This window comes from Artibeus jamaicensis, unplaced genomic scaffold, assembly GCF_021234435.1.
Source record: "Artibeus jamaicensis isolate MK-2021 breed Jamaican fruit bat unplaced genomic scaffold, CSHL_Jam_final contig_478, whole genome shotgun sequence".
NCBI classification, from domain to species: Eukaryota; Metazoa; Chordata; class Mammalia; order Chiroptera; family Phyllostomidae; genus Artibeus; species Artibeus jamaicensis.
In genome coordinates, this window is record NW_026521855.1 from 284,125 (window position 1) to 305,560 (window position 21,436).

General features: G+C 36.2%; 1 protein-coding gene across 14 annotated transcripts in view; it reads left to right on the top strand.

The window, feature by feature from the left end:
• The window catches only part of LOC128627868 (lysine-specific demethylase 6A-like), a 235,619-nt gene that overhangs the window by 174,089 nt on the left and 40,094 nt on the right, over positions 1-21,436 (top strand). For all 14 annotated transcript variants that reach the window (XM_053668197.1, XM_053668198.1, XM_053668184.1 and 11 more), the window contains 3 exons: positions 9,757-9,886; positions 11,643-11,748; positions 12,195-12,400. In XM_053668197.1, the coding sequence (XP_053524172.1) occupies positions 9,757-9,886; positions 11,643-11,748; positions 12,195-12,400 (442 nt within the window). The remainder of the gene's footprint in view (positions 1-9,756; positions 9,887-11,642; positions 11,749-12,194; positions 12,401-21,436) is intronic.

Genomic DNA, 21,436 nt, shown 5'->3' on the forward strand with positions numbered 1-21,436 from the left:
TTACCGGTCAGGCTGAAGAATTTGTTGTTAACGGACTTCCGAAAAGTTCAATTGTCTGTGTTCTGGCTGTGTTTTCTGTTGCTAATATTTAGTTGTCTCTAAACTTGGTTGTGTGAGAAGGCATGGCAAATCCACCTATGCCTCCATCTTGGCGGAAGTCCTAATATAAGCATTTTAACTCTGTTGCTTCTCAAATCCAGAATGTAGGATATCTTTTCATTGTGTCTTTCTAGTCTCTCTTAATTATGCTGTGTAGCTGTCAATATATAGGTTCTTCATATCCTTTATTAAGTTTATTCCTAGGTATTTATTCTTGTAATTAACTATATCCCTGAAAGTATAGTCTTTTTATGTATTTATTATTTTGGTTGCAACTGCAAAAGGAATTTTTGTGTGTGAAGTTTTGTTAGAATATAGGAAAGAAATGGATTTTAAACTTTTATATATTTAATTTTTTTAATCCTCACCCAGTATATGCCTATTGCTGAGAGAAAGAGAGAGAGAGAGATATTGATGTTAGAAAGAAACATTGATGGGTTGATTCAGGTATGCACCTCACGTAGGGATTGATTTTGCAACATTTTGGTGTATAGGATGGTGCTGCAACGAACTGAGCCATACTGCCATAGCTGGAAAATAGTGGATTTTTGTATCTTGATTTTTTATCCTGCAACATTACTGTTTGGGGGTTAATTTTTTATTTTTTAATCTTCACTTGACATTTTGTCATTACTTTTTATAGAAAGAGAGGAAGAGAAAGAAAGGAAAACATTGTAAGAGAGAAAAATCAATCAGTTGCCTCCCACATGTGTGGGTACTGGGGATTTAATCTGCAACCTAAGTATTTTCTATTATCAAGATCAAACTCACAACATTTTTGTTTTAGAGCAGTGGAGTAACCAAGTGATTCGTACTAGCTCAGGGTTGTTTATTGTTTCTAACAGTTTTTGGTGGACCTTTAGAATTTTCTATATTCAGGTTCATGTCATCTGCAAAAAAAATGTTTTTACTTCTTTGTTTCCAATTTGGATGCCTTTTATTTATTTTTTTTTTCCGCTATCCTTATTGCTCTGGCTGGGACTTCTAGTACTATGTTGAATAAGAGTGGTAAGAATGGGGTATCCTTATCTTTTTCCTGATTTTAGAAGGGAAGTTTTCAGTTTTTCACAACTGAGTATGATATAGGCTGAGGGTTTGTCATGTATGGCCTTTATCATGTTCAACTGCTTTCCTTCTGTGCCCACTTCATTGATATTTTTTATTTTAATTGTTGTTCAAGTACAGTATCCTTTTACTCCCATCCTACCCCAACTAATTGAGTATTTTCATAAGTGGATGTTGTATCCTTCAAATGCTGTTGCTGAATCTATTAATAAGGTATGATTTTTATCCTGTGTTTTGTTAATATGGTATATTAAGTTGATAAATTTTCATATGTTTAATCATCCTTGTACCTCTGAAATGCATTCCAATTGTTCATGATGTAGTATTATTTTTCTTATTTTGCTAGTATTTTACCTCTGATTTTTGCTTCTGTATTCATCAAAGATATTGGTCTGAGTTTATCCTTGCCTGGTTGTGGTATCAGGATTATGTTGGCTTCATAAAATGTGTGAGAAAATATCATCTGTTCAATTATTAGGAAGAGTTTGAGGACATGTACCAAATCTTCTTTGAATTTTTGGTAGAATTCACTATTAAGCCATCTGGATTTGGACATTAATTTTTTTGGAGGCATTTAATCATTGTTTCAGTTTTCTTACTGTTAGCCATCTATTTAGATTTTTCACTTCTTCATGATTCAGTTTAGGAAAGTTACATATTTCTAAGAACCTATCTGTTTCTTGGTTATTGAATTGGCAGCATATACCCTTTCATAGTACTCTGCTATGATCTTCTGTGATGTCTTTATATCTTCTTTTATTTCTGATTTTTTATATCAGTGTTCTTTTTTACCTTTAGTAAGTCTGGCCACAATTTGTTCATTTTATTAATATTTTAAACATCCAGCTATTTATTTTATTATTTTTTTACATATTTTGTTTTATGTTTTATTTGGTTCTGCTCTGATATTTAATATTTCATTTCCTGTTGACTTTGAATTACTTTTGTTCATTTTCTACTTTTCACAGATGTAATGAAAGTTTGTTTACTTGGGATTCTTCTTGTTTATCAAGATAGAACTGCAATGATACAAACTTCCTTCTTGTTACTACTTTAGCTGCATGTCAGAAGTTTTGATATGTGGTATTATCATCCTTATCAGTCTCTCTGTCTCCACACACCATTCAGTCTCACCTATTATTTCTTTGACCCAGTCACTTTTTAGTAGTATGATGTTTAATCTCATTTGTTTTCTTTATTTTTCACTTTCAGTTGATTTATAAATTCAAATTATATGGCCAGAGAACATACTTGGTATCATTTCAGTCTTCTCAGATTTGATGAGACTGGTTTTGTGACCTAACAACGTGATCTGTCCTTGACAGTATTTCATGTGCACTGGAGAAGAATGTAGTCTGATGTTCTGAGATGAAAGGATGTGCAAATGGCTAATTATGTTCATTTTGTATAATATACCATATAAGTTGATTTTTGTTTGGATAATCTGGACCATTACATTTGTTCTATTCCCCCCCCCTCCATTCCCCTCCACCCTGCACACCCCTCCTCCACCATTCCCCCCCTTTAGTTCATGAACACATGTCTCAGGTTCTTTAGAGTCTATATTTCCCATACTATTCTTGCCCTCCCCTCTATTTTCTACCTACTGTCTAGTCTATGCTATTTATTTTCTGTACCTTCTCCCCCCTTCTCCTCCCACTCCCCTGTTGGTAACCCTCCATGTGATCTTCATTCCTGTGGTTCACTCCTGACCTAGCTGTCCTCTTAATTTGCTTTTGTTTTAGGTGTGGTTGTTACTAACTGTGAGTTGGCTGTCCTTTCACTGTTCATCTTTTTTATCTTCTTTTTCCTAGGTAAGTCCCTTTAACATTTCCTGTAATAAGGGCTTGGTGATGATGAACTCCTTGAATTTGATCTCATCTGAGAAGCACTTTATCTGCCCTTCCAGTCTAAATGAAAGCTTTGCTAGATAGAGCAATCTTGGTTGTAGGTCTTTGGATTTCATGACTTGGAATACCTCTTTCCAGCCCCTTCTTGCCTGTAAGGTCTCTTTTGAGAAATCCACTGACAGTCTGATGGGAAGTCCTTTGTAGGTGACTGTCCCCTTATCTCTTGCTGCTTCTAGGATTCTCTCCTTCATTTTCATCTTGGCTAATGTAATGATGATGTGCCTTGGTGTGTTCCTTCTTGGGTCCGACTGCTTTGGTACTCTCTGAGTTTCCTGGATTTCCTGGAAGCTATATTCTGCTGTTCTTAACATAAAATAACACACAGAAATTTATTTCTTAAATGGGTTTTATTTTCTTTCTACAAAAAAAAACAAGAATCTGAGACTGAAAACTTTCTGACAATATTCTATCATACAGTTTTCCCCTCTCCTTTAAATGTTAATGTATCATTTTAAAAACCAAAATTCTTCCTTGAAACATAATTCTCATACCTTACAATCACCAATTTAAAATGTATGCATTCATTTAAATGATTTTAGTATATTCCCAGATATGTTCAACCATAATCATAATCAATCTGTACATCTCAGTTTTGAAATGTATGGAAACCTTCTTTGCACTATCAAATTAGTTTTTAGAGGGTTTATTTAGGGGAAGGGTAGGGACTTAGAAACTACTACAGTGAGTTTTACCATGGATGAGTACTTCATTTTGAAAAGTTAAAAATACCCAAATATTAGAAAGGGAAAAATTTAAAAAGACAGAGAAAATAAAATAAAAGAATTGGTTCTGGAAGTAGAGGATTATTCTGAATGTTATCCTGGAAGTTGAAGATTAAATTATTAGTTAAACAGCCAGAGTGTTAAATGGTAACTGTCATGTTAAATTGACCTCCCTTAATTGAATAGTCACTTGCTCTGGGCATGAATTTTAGTTTTGATTATGCCAAAAAAGGTTTTTGAGAGTTAATCTCTCTTGGTAACAGGCTTCTTGAAAAATAAAATAAATTTTGTATGAGTTTATGCATACAGCACCTTTAGGGGTTTTCTTATAGGGAATTACATAAGAATTTCTTCAATAAAAAGCTAACTATAGTGTGAGAAGAAGCATTCAAAATAGCATGCTTGTAATTTTTCCCATATCCGCTATTTTTGCCTTATTTATTTCTTGTCTGCGTGAGTTATTTATAATAAAGATTCTCTTTAACAGTTTTTAGAAACCTTACTTAGAATATCATCTGTTTCTATCTCACTGCCCTATCCTTTTGCATTGTCATGAATGTTAATATTTTTGCACAGAACTGTGTTTCCTTTCTTGTCATTCAGTAGGACTTACCTTGGAGATATGGTAGGTTTGCTTCCAAATAAATATGCTAAAGAAAATATTACAATGAAGCCTGTCATGCAAATTTCTTGGTGTGTCCTAATTCACATAAAATTTATGTTTGAATACAACACTGTAATTTATTAAGTGTTTTGTACCATCATGTCTATAAAAACCATGTGTATATCTTAACTTAAAAATACTTTCTTGGTAAAAATTACTGACTACATCTCATAGTTTAACCAGTCATAATCTTTTTGGTGGTAGAGGTTGATAGTTACTGATGTCAGAGTAGTGGCCGCTTAATAATGGATTAGTGTGGCAATTCTAAAAGTAAAACAATTACAAAGTTTACCAGACTGAATGACTCTTACTTTCATGAAGGATTTTGAGTAGCAGTCAGTGCTTTTTATAAGCATTTTACCCATATTATAATTCTTTCAAAATTAGAGTCAGTCCTTTCAAATCCTGTCACTACTCTATTCAAGTAACTTTTTATAATAATCAAAGTAATTTTAATAACCATCACTAAATAATTTTATAATCTTTGAAGCATATTTACAAAGACTAGATTCCATCTCAGCCACTTTCTTCACTGATTCATAAGAAGTAACTTATCTAACACATCTTCCTGCTTCACTTCTAGTTCTTGTTCTCTTGCTATTTCCACTGTATATCTGCTTACTTCCTCCAATAAGCTCTTGAACTCCTCAAAGATAGTCACCTCACAATTGGAATTATGTTCTTTCCAACCCCTGTTAACATTGGTATTTTTATCTCTTCACCTTGAATTATGGATGTTACTAATGTTATTTAGAATGGTGAATAGTTTGAGTATTTGATTTTCAATATTCAGTAGAGGGTATTTTTTATTATTAAGTTTAGAAAAGAGGAAGGAAGAGAGTGAGAGTGAACATTGATGCCATATACACACCAACCAGGGATCAATCCTGCAACCAGTATATGTGCCCTGGTTGAAACTGAACCCACAACATTTTGGTGCAGGGGACAACATTCCAGCCAAATGAGTAATCCATCCAGTGTTTTTCATTTACATTGCTCATGTTCATATGAGGAATTACTATTTTTGCTATAACCCTATAAAATAAGTTTCTTAAAAATATTTGAAAGTCAGAATTACGCCTTGACCCATGGGCTGCACAATTCATATTGTGTAAGCAGGTGCAAAACCAACATTAATCACATTGTACATCCCTATCAGAGCTATTGGGTGACCAGATCTTTTGTCAGTGAGCTGTAGTAGTTTGAAAGGACTCTTTGCCTTCGGAGCAGAAGGTCTCTCAACAGTGGGCTTACAGCATTCATCAAACTGTGTTGCAAACAGATGTGCTGTCATCCAGACCTCATTGTTCCCTTTATATTGTTGAGGCAGAGTAGATTTAGCATACTTCTTATGGGCCCTAGGAGTTTCAAAATGTGCATGACCATTGACCTCAACTTAAAGTTAGCAGCTGCACTGTCCTCTGAGAGAGTTAGCCTGTATGTGGAAGCTTTGAAGCGAGGCATTGATTTCTCTTCTCAGGCTATAGGACGTAACCCCATGCTGTTTTCCACAGTGGCTGCGCCGGTCTGCATTCCCACCCACAGTTCTCAAGGGTTCCCCTTTTCTCCACGTCCTCACCAGTACTCCTTTTAATAGCCATTATCAGAGGTGTGAGGTGAAAAGTGACAAACTTCCTCCAGTATAAGGCTGTTCGTCTACACTGAAACGTGTTGTTGACTGTACCCTCTTCATTAATCTTCCTAGCTAGATCTTGTAGTTAACCTGTGGCATCCTCTACATCAGCTATTGCTTACACTCTGATTTAATGGAGGCAGCCTCTGAAGCCTGTTAAGCTGACCTCTGCTAGCTTCAAGCTTTTCCCCTGCGGCTTGCTCACTGCTTGTCAGTGAGCTGTAGTAGTTTGAAAGGACTCTTTGCCTTCGGAGCAGAAGGTCTCTCAACAGTGGGCTTACAGCATTCATCAAACTGTGTTGCAAACAGATGTGCTGTCATCCAGACCTCATTGTTCCCTTTATATTGTGAAGGATTACACTGGATGGATTATTCAGTTGGCTGGAATGTTGTCCCCTGCACCAAAATGTTGTGGGTTCAGTTTCAACCAGGGCACATATACTGGTTGCAGGATTGATCCCTGGTTGGTGTGTATATGGCATCAATGTTCACTCTCACTCTCTTCCTTCCTCTTTTCTAAACTTAATAATAAAAAATCAGCCTTCACAGAACTAAAGAGTGATGGGAGTTTGAGTGGAAGTAGGCTTTGGCTTCAAGCAGTGTTGAGGTTCTTGGATCTTCTCTGCAGACCACTGAAGCTTCCTGTGCAGCAATAAGTCTTTCACATTTGTATCATTTCAGTCTTCGCTGGAGAAGACTCTTCACTCTTGAATTCTTTCAAACCCTTTCCCTTAGCATTCAGAGCTTGAGTCTTTGTTTTAAGAGAACTGACTTACAGCTTTTAATATACCTTGCTCACCGAGTTTAATCTTACCTAGGTTTTGTGTTAAACTAGGATACTGTTTCTTCAGCCTGAACTCTAACAGTTCATTGTTGTGTTGTTGCCCAATTTTAATATTGTGGTGTCCAGAAATAGGATCACCAAAGATCACTCATTATTACAAATATAATATTAATAAAAAAGTTTGAAATATTGTGAAAATTATTACCAAAATGTGACATAAAGACCAGAAGTCACAAGTGCTATTGTAAAATGATGTGAATAGATTTATTTGATGCAGAGTTGTTACAGATGTTCAATTAAATAAGATCTGAAGAGCACAATAAAGCTAAATGCAGTACAATGGGATATGCAGTACATTATTTTTAGCAAAATTTTATAGCTTATGATATGACCCTATTAAGTAAAGCTGTTCTAAAGGACTGCAAATGTGATTGATTACATGACAGGATTTGTTCTGGGTTTTACATCTATATTCATTCCTCCTTTGACGGTTATTTGTTAAGTGCTATTTGTTTTATTTTGATTGTAGTTACAGCATCTTTGCTTTGTTTCTTAAATTTTAAAAATTTAATTAGATTGAATTAGTACTGGTCCCTTGCTAATGTATCAGTGTGGGTTTTTATACTTTTCCATTGCTAGACTTTCTTCATCTTTCTATCTTATCTATTATAGAACTATATATAGAGGCACAATTTTATAGCTTCCACTTCTGTCATTTTTCATACTGTGGATATTAAATAAGCTTGAGCTTTGATGCCACTAACTACATAAAAACCATTTCAAGAACAATTAAACAACTTGAACCATATTTTATAGTATTTGAAAATGTTGTCCTGGCTAGTATAGCTCTGTGGATTGAGTGCTGGCCTATAAACCAAAGGGTCTCCAATTTGATTCCAACTCCAGACACATGCCTGGGTTTGGGCCAGGTTCCCAGTTAGGGATGTACAAGAGGCAACCACACATTGATGTTTCTCTCCCTCTCTTCCCCTCTCTAAAAAGAAATAAGTAAAAGGTTTGTTTTAAAGAAGATAATATTTATGTTATGTGTCATCTGTTTTGGAAGCAACTCTTATCTAAACTAAATCATGTTCTGTAAATTAGAAACTAATACGTAATTCCCATGAAACCAATTTTTATTATGTAGACATTATAATTAACTCTAATTGCATTTGTATAATGTAGACATTTGACTTCTCCCTCTGGCAGCCTCAAACAGGATTACATATGCTTCATCAGCTTTTATGGACAGATGCTAAAGCCACATAATTGGTTTAGTACTTAAACTTAATTACTAAAATGTAATATTTAGTGGGATATATATTTGTATATTTTATTCAGGAAAAATCAGTAGTTTTAAATGTTATTAATAACCATAAATTCCATCATAATTCCTTCTTTGTTGTAGTTTAAAGGGAGGTTGTACATACTGGGTACTGTTTAATATGGCGTTGCAAAAGTTGATAAATAATTCATTTCAAGACTTACTTAGTCCCACCAAAAGGCCTAACTTAGAAGCAAAACTTCTAAGTTAGCTTTGCTTTAAGCTAATATAAAGCTAAACATGAAATGGTAATATGCTTCATTTGTGTCATATAATATGAAATTTAAAGAAAAAAACATAATTTGTTCTTAAGTATATGCAGTTCCTGATGTAATGGTTTTAGCAAAAGTAAAATTTAAGTTATGTATGGAAAGTAATGCAGTAATTAATAAATGCAAGCATAAGCTTTCACAGACTCATAACTGTAAGTCTTCTTGTATCCCACCCTGTATATTTAAATCCCAAAAATACCATTTTTGTATTATCTCAAATTGTAATATTTTAACAACTGTTTTGTAATTTAATAAATTACTTTTGAATTTGAATAATTTAATAAAACAGTTTTTTCAAAGGTTAAACAGTTTTTTGTATCTGTGAGTTAAAAATTTTAAGGACTTACAAGTAACTAATGTTTAAAAATGAAAACATTTACATTTGTAATATTTCTGCATGTTTAGAACTTACAAGTTAGTGAGTGTCTTTTAATTAAAGGTAGGGAAATTTAATCCAGATAATATTAAGTAATAATTATATGCAATATGAGCAATCATGGCAGCTATACAATTCATTTTTAATTAATTATAATCTGTCAGTTTACTAAAGTGGAGTCTTGCTAAATAATATGGAATTGAACAAGAGAATCATTTTTTAAAAGATTTTAAAAGATTTTATTTATCTTCAGAGGGGAAGGGAGGCAGAGAGAAACATCAATGTGTGATTGCCTCTTGTGTGCCCCCTGCTGGGAACTGGCCTGCAACCCAGGCATGTGTGCTGACTGGGAATTGATCCGTGATCCATTGGTTCACAGGCCCATGCTCAATTCACTGAGCTACACCAGCCAGGGCAAGAATCATTTTTGATCATAGAGAACAAGTGGTGTTTCTAAATTTTGAAGTGGTCATATAGGTATTCTAGAAATAATTATATCATAAACAAGACAAATCTTATTATGAAAACATTGGTATCTAAACCAGGCTTTTTGCACAGGTTACTGTTTTAACTTTAAATGAAGAAAATCTAATGATGAAACAAACTGATAATCTGGGTTACCTGTTCTTTTTTATTTCATTGTCTTTAAGTGAGAAAATATAGTGGGAAAATATAAGTGAGGAAATACAGTGAAGTGAAAGAAATTGCTCCATAATTTATATCATTTCATCTTCTTCATTTTTTTAAGAGGTATAAGAAATCAGATTGAACATATGGTGAAAATAAGAGTCATTCTGGTTTTACTAAAAAGTGGGTTACAAATATTATAAATGATTTTATTTTTATAAATGCTGATAAAAAGTTTTCAAAATTAATATCTGATAAAGTTCTACTTATTATTTTTTAGGAATTTGGGTAAAAATGGCTTGTCTAATAGTCACATTTTTTTGGAGAAATGTCCACCTCCAACACCACCAACTTCACCATACCCTCCTTTGCCAAAGGACAAGTTGAATCCACCTACACCCAGTATTTATGTGAGTTTCATTAACTAATTAGACATCAAATGTTTGATTTTGTCTTTTAAAGATGCATTTTAAACCAATATAAATGAAATGTATTTTAGAAGGTTAGGTAATTGTTTACTCAGTAAATGAATATTTTGCTAAAACATATTTGTGTACTAAGGGATGGATGACAGCTATTATCTCTCAATCTAAATATGGCCAATACCTATTTTTGTAAATAAAAATTTTACTGTTAGACAAGATATATACATGTTACTTCTGATTGCTTTGCACTAGTTTAGTATGTGCAAAAGAGAACATGTAGTTAATAAAACCTAAACCGTTTACTCTGGTTTTTTTTACAGAAAATGTAGTTGACCACTTGTGTATTCAGAAACAGTTTTTGAATAATTTAAATTTAAGTATTTTCTCATATATAGAATGGGATTATATAAGAATAGCAAAAGATAATTTCTTTTTGTATCAGTCTTCGTTAACATGTTTCTAAGCCTACAGTCTATGACCTGCTAAGTATGGATCTTCAAATTCATTTTTCTTTTTTAAATGTTTTATTTATTTGTTTTTAGAGAGAGGGGAAGGGAAAAAGAAAGCATGGGAGAGAAACATCAGTGTGTGGTTGCCTCTCATGTGTCCCCTACCTGGCCCCCAACACAGCCATATGCCGTGACTGGGCATTGAACTGGCAACCCTTCCTCACAGGCCCATGCTCAATCCACTGAGCTACACCAGCCAGGGCCATATATTTTACTGATTTAAAAAAATAACATTTTTATCTTGGTCAGGAAACCTAGTTGGTTAGATCATCATCTCATTTCACCAAGATTGTAGGTTCAGTCCCTGGTCAGGGCATATACACAAAACAACCATTGAGTGCATAAATAAGTGAAAAATCTCTCTCCCTCCACCTCCTTCCTTCCTCTAAAATCAGTAAAGTTCTTTAAAATTTTGTCTTTGAAAAGGAGTGGTAGAGAATATAAAATTGGTGGGTACATGTGTTGAGATACTTTAAAATAAATAGAAGTGAGTGTGTTTAATTTTACATTTGAAGCTGAGTGGTATTTTTAATTTTCAGAAATTTAAGCATTTGATATAAAAAGTTAATATGAGTTAAATTAAAATTATTTCTCAGTTTTTTTTCTTAAGAGTGTCTGTTATTCATTCTTAGTACACAAATTAAGGAAAAAATCTCAGTTAAAAATTAAAGATTAAGTATTTAGAATGATTTTATAGATGAGACGATTTTGGAGACTTGCTTTTTGCTTTTTCAGTTGTGAGTTTAAATATTTAATAAGCTAAAATTTATTGATACCTTACAGGATAGGAAGGTTCTGACAATTAGATGAAAATAAATCTTTCAAACTAAACTTTGGAACAATAAATACAAAATGCAGACTCATATTTTGTGGGTCATAGGGAATCATTTTGTATTTTGATAATACTCTTAATATCATTGAACTTAAAATTTCACTTTTCTCACTTTTTTATGTGAGAATTATGGAATTATAGTTGAAAATAAGCTCACGAAATATTTTTAAATTCTAAATACTTAAATATATTTGTAAATATTTTGCTTTAAGTGGTTAGTAACATTTCAAAAAATTTGATAAATTATCAAATTTAAAATATATTTCTCTAATGGGGAAATTTATATAGTAGTTATGTCTTTCACAGATGTTAAAATGTTTTGTTAATGAAAAGTAAATACAAGTTTGTGGTGTAATAGTTCATCTTTTTTGAGATCTAACAAAACATTTTAATTTTACAGTTGGAAAATAAGCGTGATGCTTTCTTTCCTCCATTACACCAGTTTTGTACAAATCCCAAAAACCCTGTTACAGTTATACGCGGCCTTGCTGGAGCTCTTAAATTAGGTAAGGGTGTCCTGAATATTTTCTGTAAAAAAGTTTAAACATTTTTCTTGCTATTAATAACTTTTAAAAACTCAGGCAGAAAGCTATTAATGTTTTTTCAACTTTTGAGTTTTTAATGTTCTTTTCCCCAGTGTTAATACATGCCATCAATATTGATTATTAGCAAATTTATAGTTGAATTTTTATTTTATCCTAGTGTCATTATGCAGCTTAACTGGGTTAGTTAAGATAACCAGGATCCTTTTGTATAAAAAATACATGTAAAATTAGATCCACCTTATAAATTTTCTCACTCCTCGTTACACTTCATGATGATTAGATCTGGTGCTTCAAGGGGCTGATGAAAATGTGCAAAAAATCCATTTTCTTTTAAAAGTGCCTTTGAAGTATTCATTGTATCAAGTTGAATTTTATTAATTAATGCTATTTATTTATTTATTATGAAGACCTTGGACTTTTCTCTACCAAAACTTTGGTAGAAGCTAACAATGAACATGTGGTAGAGGTAAGGACACAATTATTACAACCAGCTGATGAAAACTGGGATCCCACGGGAACAAAGAAAATCTGGCATTGTGAAAGTAATAGATCTCATACTACGATTGCTAAGTATGCACAGTACCAGGCTTCCTCCTTCCAGGAATCATTGAGAGTAAGTGTTTATTTCCTGGATATTATTTTCCTAAGTGCATATTACTTTTTTAATAATCTGTTTAGTTTATGTAATTAGGTTTTATAAATGCTGTAATATACAAATTATTAAAGTTTTTAAAAATTTAAACAAATATTTTATAACTATTGTTAATAGAGAAACTTACTACCGTATAAGACAACCCTCTGTTTTTGAAATGTTTTTATTTAGAATTAAAAATAGTTAACTGAAAGTTGAAGAGTGATTTTAATACGAAGAAAATTATGTGAGTAATTCTTTTCTTTTGGTCAATGAAAAAATGTTTTTACTTTGTTTCATCTGAAAGAAACTTCTATAGGAAACATAATGATTCTCCATTCTTTAAAAAGAAGTAAGATCAAATGGTATTAGTTTTTGTGTGTGTCTCGGTTATTTTATTTCATTTGGTGTGTTCTAACTTTATGCATTTCTGAGGCATTTTTCACAGTTTATTTTTAAAGCCAAAAGGTACTTTGTTGTTGAGTATATAACACATTTTGTTATCTTCATCTATTGATAAGTATATTAATTTCACGTTTTGGCTTTTGTGACTGATACAGCTATGAAAACTGGTGTACAAAACTGTTTTAATACCTGCTTTTAATTTCAGGGCTTATATCCAGAAATTGAGTGAATTACCATATTGTACCATGTAATCCAGGGCTTTTGTGTGTCCAGAGCTTTTACATTACTGCTGTTGTTGGTCTGTTCAGTCTTTCTGCTGCTTCTTCACTGAGATTTGGAAGAATACATTCTCCAGAAATTTGTCATTTCCCCCAGGATTTCAACTTTCGTGGCATATAGCTCTTTATGGTAATATCATAGAATCCTTTGTGTTTCTGGACTATAAGTTTCAATGTCTCGGGTTTCATTTCTGATTGTGTGTATTTGGGTCCTCTCTTGTTTTCTTGATGAGTCTGCTTAAAGGCTTGTCTATTTTGTTGGTCTTTCAAAGAACCAGCTGCTTGGATTCATTGGACCCTAAAACTGTGGTTAGTCTCTACGTTCTTTAAGCCTGCTCTGATCTGGGTTACTTCCTTCCTTCGGTTTGGTCTAAGCAGTCTTTGTTGTTATTGAAGTTCTGGTACGCATAAGTCAGGTTTTCTCTTTGAAATGTTTTTGTCTTCTCTAGGTAGGCATTTCTCACTAGGAAGTTCCCTCTCGTGACTTCCTTCGTTGTGTCCCATAATTTTTGGGTTGCTGTGAGTCCATTTTCATTTGTTTCCAGAAACTCCTTGATTTCTTCTTTAATTTCACTCCTGGCCTATTCATTGTTTAATAGCATGCTATCAATCGCCACGATTTTGAGTGTAGGAGGGCTCTTTCCTTCAGATTGGTTTCTACTTTCTGTCCATAGTGGTCAGAGAAAAATGTTTGATAGGATTTCAATTTTCTGGAATTTGTTGAGGCATGCTTTGTGTCTTATCATGTGGTCTTTGTTTGAAAAAATTATGTGCATTTGAAAAGAAGTGTACTTCACTACTTTTGGAAGAAATGCTCTCTCTCTGTGGGAGTTGAGTCCATTTGGTCTTGAGATGTATTCAATGCCACAATATCTCAGTTGCAGTCTTGTTTGGAAGGTCTATTCATTTGTGACATTGGGGTGTTCAAATCCCCAACTGTAATTGTGTTGCTGTTGGTATCTTTCTCAAAGTCCTCCAAGATTTTCCTTCTGCATTTGGGTAATCCTACGTTGGAAGCATATGTATTTACAATATTATTGTTTCCTCTTTCTGTTTCTGTTCTATGCATATTTTCTGTGTGTTTTATTGGATCTTATTTCATTTTATTTTATTTCATTTTATTTTATTTTATTTCATTTCATTTCATTTCATTTCATTCATTTCATTTCATTTATTTCATTTCATTTCATTTTATTTTATTTTATTTTATTTTATTTTATTTGCATTGATTTCCAGGTACCGTTTTCTGTCTTTTACTCCCATCCCAGCACATCCCCCCACCTCCCTCCCATTTCCACACCTTCTAATTTCTCTCCATGTGTCCTTTTTACTCGTTCCTATGACCACTTCCCCTTTGCCCTTGAAATTCCTTCCCCTCTGCTCACTTTCAGCCTGTACTGTATTTCAGTGTATTTGGTTGTATTTTGCTTGTTTGTGTTGTTGTTTAGGTTCCTATCATAGGCGAATTCGTATGGTCCTTGTCCCTCACATCTGTCTTATTTCACTCAGCATAATGCTTTCCAGTCCCATCCAGGCTGTTGCAAAGGGTAGGAGCTCCTTCTTTCCGCTGCCTAGAATTCCATGGTATAAGTGTACCATTGGTTTTGATCCATTCATTTACTGATGGGCTCCTACATTGTTTGTAACATTTGCCTATTGGAAATCTTGCTGCTAGGAACCATGGGGTGCATAGCTTCTTTACGATTGATATTACAGGCTTCTTAGGATATAATCATAGCAGAGGAATTTGTACGTAAAAAGGATGTTGCATTCTTGGTTTTGTAAGGAAATTCCATAGCGCTTTACACAATGGTTGTATTAGTCTTCAGTCCCACCAAACATGCACTAGGGTTCTCTTTTGTCCACATCGTCTCTAACACTTGTTTTCTGTTTATGTGTTTTTGATGGCTATTCTGACTCATGTGCAGAGGTATCTCACTGTCGCTCTCATTTGCGTCTCTATGATGGCTGGCAAAGCTGAGCAGCTTTTCATTTGTCTCTGGAATCTCTGTACAGCCTTCTTCAAGAAGTGACTGCCCAGGTCCATTCCCCATTTTCAGTTGTTTCGTTATTTGTCACCCTACAGTGCACTCATGTGAGTTCTTTATATATTTTAGAGATCAAATCCTTATCTGAAGTATCATTGGCAAATAAATTTTCCTATATAGCAGGTTCTCTTTTCACTTTAATTTCAATTTCCTTTGCCATGTGGAAGATTTGCTTTGGATGAGACCCCATTGGCTTCTTTTTTCCTTTATGCCCCTTGCTGGAAGGGACATTTCACTGAAGATTGTCTGTGTGAAATATCTGAGATTTCTTTTGCCTGTGTTCTCCTTTCAGGACTTTCATTGTGTTACAACTTATATTTAACTCTCCCTTCCACCTTGAACTTATTTTAGTGTACGGTATAAGTTGGTGTTCACATTTCATTTTTTATTTTGCATGGAGCTGTCCACCTCTCCCAACACCCTTTGTTGAAGAGGCTATTTTCATGCCACTTTATGCCCCTGCCCCTCTCTTTAAAAAAATAATGGACAGTAGAGACGTGACTGTATTTCCCACTTCTTTGTTCTTTTCCATGGGTCTCTCTGTCTTTCTTTTATGCCAGTACCAGGCTTTTCAGTGACAGTGGCCTTATAATACAATTTGGTATCCTGTACTGATTCCTCCTACTCTGCTTTTCTTTCTCAAAATTCCTACAGCTATTCAGGATCACTTATGATTCCATATCAGTTTTAGAAATTTGTTCTAGTCTGTGAAATATGCCATTGGTACTTTAATAGGTATGGCATTGAATATATAAATGGCTTTGTTTGGTATGGACAGTTCAATGAGATTACTTCCCTTTGTTTGTGTTTAGGTTTTCTAGGTAGTTTATTTTTCTTTTTGTTACATCAAATGGGATTTAATTCTGATTTCTTTTTGCGATCTGTTATTGTGGGTATACAAAAATGCCTTCGATTTCAGAATAATGACTGTGCATCCCACTGTTTTTCCAAATTCACTTATGAGTTCGAGCAGTTGTAGGAGAAGTCTGTGGGATGGTCTAAGGTACACCATCCTGTGACATGCAAAGAATGAAAGTTTTGCTTACTGCTTTCTAATTTGCGTGCCTTTTATTTCTTCTTTTTTAAGATTTTATTTATTTATCTTTAGAGGGGAAGGGAAGGAGAGAGGGAGAGAAACATCAATGTATGGTTGCCTTTCTTGCGTCCCCTGCTGGGAAATGGCCTGCAGGGAACCGGCCTGCAACCCAGGTATGTGCCCTGACTGGGAATTGAACCGCAATTGTCTGGTTTGCAGGTGAGCATTCCATGCTCAATCCACTGAGCTACACCAGCCAGGGCCCCTTTTATTTCTTTTTTCTGTCCAACTGCCAGTACTACGTTGAAGAAGAATGACAACTGGCATTCTTGTTTAGTTCCTGAGTTCCTTAGGACAGCTCTAATGTTTTGACCCATGACTATGATGTGGCCTGTAGGTCTCTCATAGATGGCTCCCCACCTCCCTACCATTTCTACCCCCTTAGTTGTCCATGTGTCCTTTATACTAGTTCCTGTAAATCCTTCCCCTTTTCCTCTGAAATCCCCTCCCCTCTCCTCTGGACACTCTCTGCCTGTTCTCTATTTCAGTGTCTTTGGTTATATTTTGCTTGCTTATTTGTTTTGTTGTTTATCTTCCTATTTAGCTGTGTTTAATAAATTGAGGGCTGAGGAGATATGTAGCACTTGTGTCTGGCAAAGGTACTTTTCTCCAGCAGCAGATAATTCCTGAGCCTGCCTCTCACAGGAGGTTGGGCCAAATCTTCACTCTGCTGTGTCGTCTGCTTGCAAGCCATTGTTGGGTCAGGTCTTCATGTTCCTTCAGTGTATTCTCTGCCTCTAAGGTTTTTGATTAGGGAACCTGCCACATCCTGCCCACACACACAAGCCTGTGCACCTGGGTCCCAAGCCTCAAGTACCATTCAACTCCCATTTTAAAGAGTGTTTCTATGGCCCCCATGGTGTAGTATGGGTATCTGGGCGTCCTGTTCTCCCTGCACTTTCTCTCACCAAAAATCATACAGTCTGTCATGGTCAGAGCTGGCCACCTCCTTATAACTCCTCTGACAACATTAGGTAAAGTTTCTCTCATGCTTTCCTGGATAGAGCTGGGAAGATCCCTTCACCTCTATTATAATATAAGGTGGTGACAGCATGGCATCCCTTCTTCCTCCAGAGGACTTCAGCCTTCAGCCTACTTGTCCCCACTGTGCTGGTTCTAAAGCCCACACCTCCCTGTCCCTGTAATTCACAGGTCAGAACCCGATCTTCAGACAGCCCAACTCACTGCAGCTAGCAGTGTAGAGCTAGACAACAGTGATGGGCTGCCTGGAAAGCCCAGCCGTGGGCTCTCTGGGGGCCCTGCTGGCTAGCCAGTACTTGTGTACTTCTGCATACTGCGCATGCTCCCCTCCACCATGCCTCATTCACAGATGTGTTAACTCACTCTTTGCTTTGACTTCTGACTTCAAATCCAGTCTTTGTCTGACAGCCAATGAATGTGACTGTCCTCTACTCTGACAATCTTCAAAGTCCTTTCCCCCACCCCACCCTCATCTATTCTGTACCCACCAACTCCTGCTTTTTAATCCTTTTATCTTTTCTTTCATTCTTACCCTTCATTCTTCCAACTGATAACCCTCCAGTGACCTCCATAATTATGATTCTGTTTCTGTTCTGCTTGTTTGTTTAGTTTGTTTTTTTAGATTAAATTCTTTTTTTTTAGCTCCTTTATTTTCTCTCTCTTTTTTTAATGTCTTATATATTTATTTCCACAGAGGGGAAGGGAAGGAGAGAGGGAGAGAAATATCAGTGTGTGGTTGCCTCTCATCTGTGCCCCACTGGGAACCAGCCTGCAACCCAGGCATGTGCCCTGACTGGGAATCAAACCCCGATCCTTTGCTTCACAGGCCCATGCTCAATCCACTGAGCTACACCAGCCAGGGCTAGATTAAATTTTTGGTAGTTCTGAGTTTGTCATTTTACTGTTCATTGTTTTAATCTTTTTCTTAGCTAAATCCCTTTAACATTTCATATAATAAGGGCTTGGTGATGATGAACTCCTTGAACTTGACCTTATCTGAGAAGCACTTTATCGACTTCCGCCAAGATGGAGGTGTAGGTGGAACCACCTTGCTTCCATGCACAACCAAATCTAAGAACAACTATTTTAACAACAATAAACACAACCAAGCCACACAGAAAATCGACAATACAGAGTCCAAAGACAACGAAATGCTCAGCTAAACCGGTAAGAGGAGCAAAGCCAACAGCGGAGCAGGTTGGCAAAAAAAAATCCCCGAACGGGTGGTGCGCAAGCAGCTGAAGGCGCAGATCTCGGGCTAGCTACGGGAGCACACAGGGAAGAGGCGCGGCTGGCTGTCTGCAGTAGGTCGAGCATCTGCATGCAGATAAACCAGTGAAGAGGCAAGCAGGCACGGGGCAGCAGGCTCGCACAATTCCGATCAGATAAACAGGCTGGGGCGAGTGGTGGGACTGGAAGGACGGGGCTAGCAGAGAGGACCACCATTGCTCCCTCTCTGAACACGCCCCCACACACAGCATCACAAACCAGCGACCTGGGTGGCCCCATCCTAGTAAACAACTAAGGCTTCGCTCCACTTAACGGCGCGCACAGACCAAAAAATGGCTCAAGAACAACTCAGAGCCCCAGAGCCGATCAATCTAAGCGATGAAGAAATACCCAGACTTTCAGATGCACAGTTCAGAACACTTATCAGGATCCTCACAGATCTGGTTGATTTTAGTCACAAATTAGAGAAACATATGGAAGCTTAAACTAATTGAAATGAATGGTAATGCAAAGGAAACCAATAGTAATGGAAAGGAGATTGGGACTCAAATCAATGGAGTGGACCAGAAGGAAGAAAAAAATGATCAAACAGAAAAGAATGAAGAAACAAGAATTCAAAAACATGAGGAGAGAATTAGGAACCTCCAAGACATCTTTAAACGTTCCAGCATTCGAATTGTATGGGTACCAGAAGGGGAAGAGTCACAAGTGGAAACCTTATTTGAACAAATAATAAAAGAGAACTTCCCCATTCTGGCAGAGGAAATAGACTTCCAGGAAATCCAGGAAGCTCAGAGAGTACCAAAGAAGTTGGACCCAAGAAGGAACATACCAAGGCACATCATCATTACATTAGCCAAGATTAAAATGAAGGAGAGAATCCTAGAAGCAGCAAGAGCTAAGGGGACAGTCACCTACAAAGGAGTTCCCATCAGACTGTCAGCAGATTTCTCCAAAGAGACCTTACAGGCAAGAAGGGGCTGGAAAGAGGTATTCCAAGTCATGAAATCCAAAGACCTACAACCAAGATTGCTCTATCCAGCAAAGTTTTCCTTTAGAATGGAAGGACAGATAAAGTGCTTCTCAGATAAGACCAAATTCAAGGAGTTCATCATCACCAAGCCCTTATTATATGAAATGTTAAAGGGACTTAGCTAAGAAAAAGAAGTTTAAAAAGATGAACAGTGAAAGGACAGCAAACTCACAGTTAGTAACAACCACACCTAAAACAAAAGCAAACTAAGAGGACAGCTAGATCAGGAGTGAACCATAGAAATGAAGATCTCAAGGAGGGTTAGCAACAGGGGAGTGGGAGGAGGAGAAGGGGGGAGAAGGTACAGAAAATAAGTAGCATAGACAGTAGATAGAAAATAGATGGGGGGAGGGTAAGAATAGTAGGGGAAACACAGAATCTAAAGAATTTGAGACATGTATTCATGAACTAAAGGGGGGAATTGTGGGGGAGGGGTATGCAGGGTGGAGGGGAACAGAGGGGGGGAGTAGAACAAATGTAATGGCATAATCAATAAAAAGTTAAAAAAAAAGAAAGACTAAAAAAAAAAAAAGAAGCACTTTATCTGCCTTCCCATTCTAAATGAAAGCTTTGGTGGATAGAGCAATATTGGATGTAGGTCTTTGGATTTCATGACTTGGAATTCTTCTTTCCAGCCGCTTCTTGCCTGTAAGTTCTCTTTTGAGAAATCAGCGGACAGTCTTACAGGGACCCATTTGTAGGTGACTCTGATTTTTCTCTTGCTGCTTTTAAGATTCTCTTTTATCTTTAATCTTTGGTATTTTGACTGTGATGGGACATTGCGTGGTCCTCTTTAGGCTGATCTTCTCTGGGACTCTGTCTCTTTCATTTACCCAACTGAGAATGTTTTCTTTCATTATTTTTTCAAATAGATTTTCAATTTGTTGCTCTTCCTCTGCTTCTCCTGATACTCCTGTGATTCAGATATTGTTACATTTAAAGATGTCCAAGAGGTTCCTATCCCTATTCTTGGTTTTTGGAATTCTTTTTTCATCCTGTTGTTCTGATTGCGTGCTTTTTTCTTTGTGTTTCAAATTGTTGATTTGATTCTTGTCTTCGTCATTTTCACTGTTTATTCTATGTAGATTTTTCTTTATTTTATTTAAGACAACCTTTGTTTCTGCTTGGTTCTTTTTTATGCCATTAAAGTGCCCAATGAGTTTCTTGAGCATCCTGATCACTGTTTTGAACTTTGTATCTGATATATTGCTTATCTGTGTACCATTAGGTTTTTTTTCCCTGGGATTTTGTTTTATTCTTTCTTTTGGGTCATATTTCTTTGTCTCTTCAATTTGTCAGCATCCCAGTGTTTGTGTATATAGAGATACTCTGACTCTGTTTCTTAGTGCAGCTATAAGTTGTATGGGAGCCAAGCCTTAGTTATTCATCGGGGCAGGGCAACCCACATCACAGCTCTTGTTCTTTATGAGTGACGGCTCACAGAGGGGAGAATGCTGCTACCTAGCCTCTGAACTTTTGCCCAGAAGGAAGATGTTCTCCCACCCACACTTCATTTTGTTGCCTCATACCCTGTTGACCTTCTGGCTATTATCCTGGTGCTGAATGCCTGAGAGGGTGATTCAGCATGAGTCCTAAGTCTGTTACAGGACCTCTAAGAGAGCACAGTTTCTTCTGCCTCCACAGCCTTAACTGAATTTTTACAGCCAGAAGTTACTGGGTTTTACAGCCAGAAGGTAAAAAGGACTTACCTTCCTTATGCTAGGCTGTATGGTTTGGCCTGGGGCTAGGATCCCTTATTCCTGGGGTATCTCTCCCATTTTTTATCCACCACATGAGAAAGTGGGACCTCCCATTCCCTTCTCACCCTGTGTCTCTGCTCCTCCCATCTATCTGGATGAATGTGGTTGCTTTGCATTTTAGTAGTCAAATTTCCACACAGCTCAATTTTCTGACAATTCTAACTGATCTTTGTTTTGTAGTGTGGCT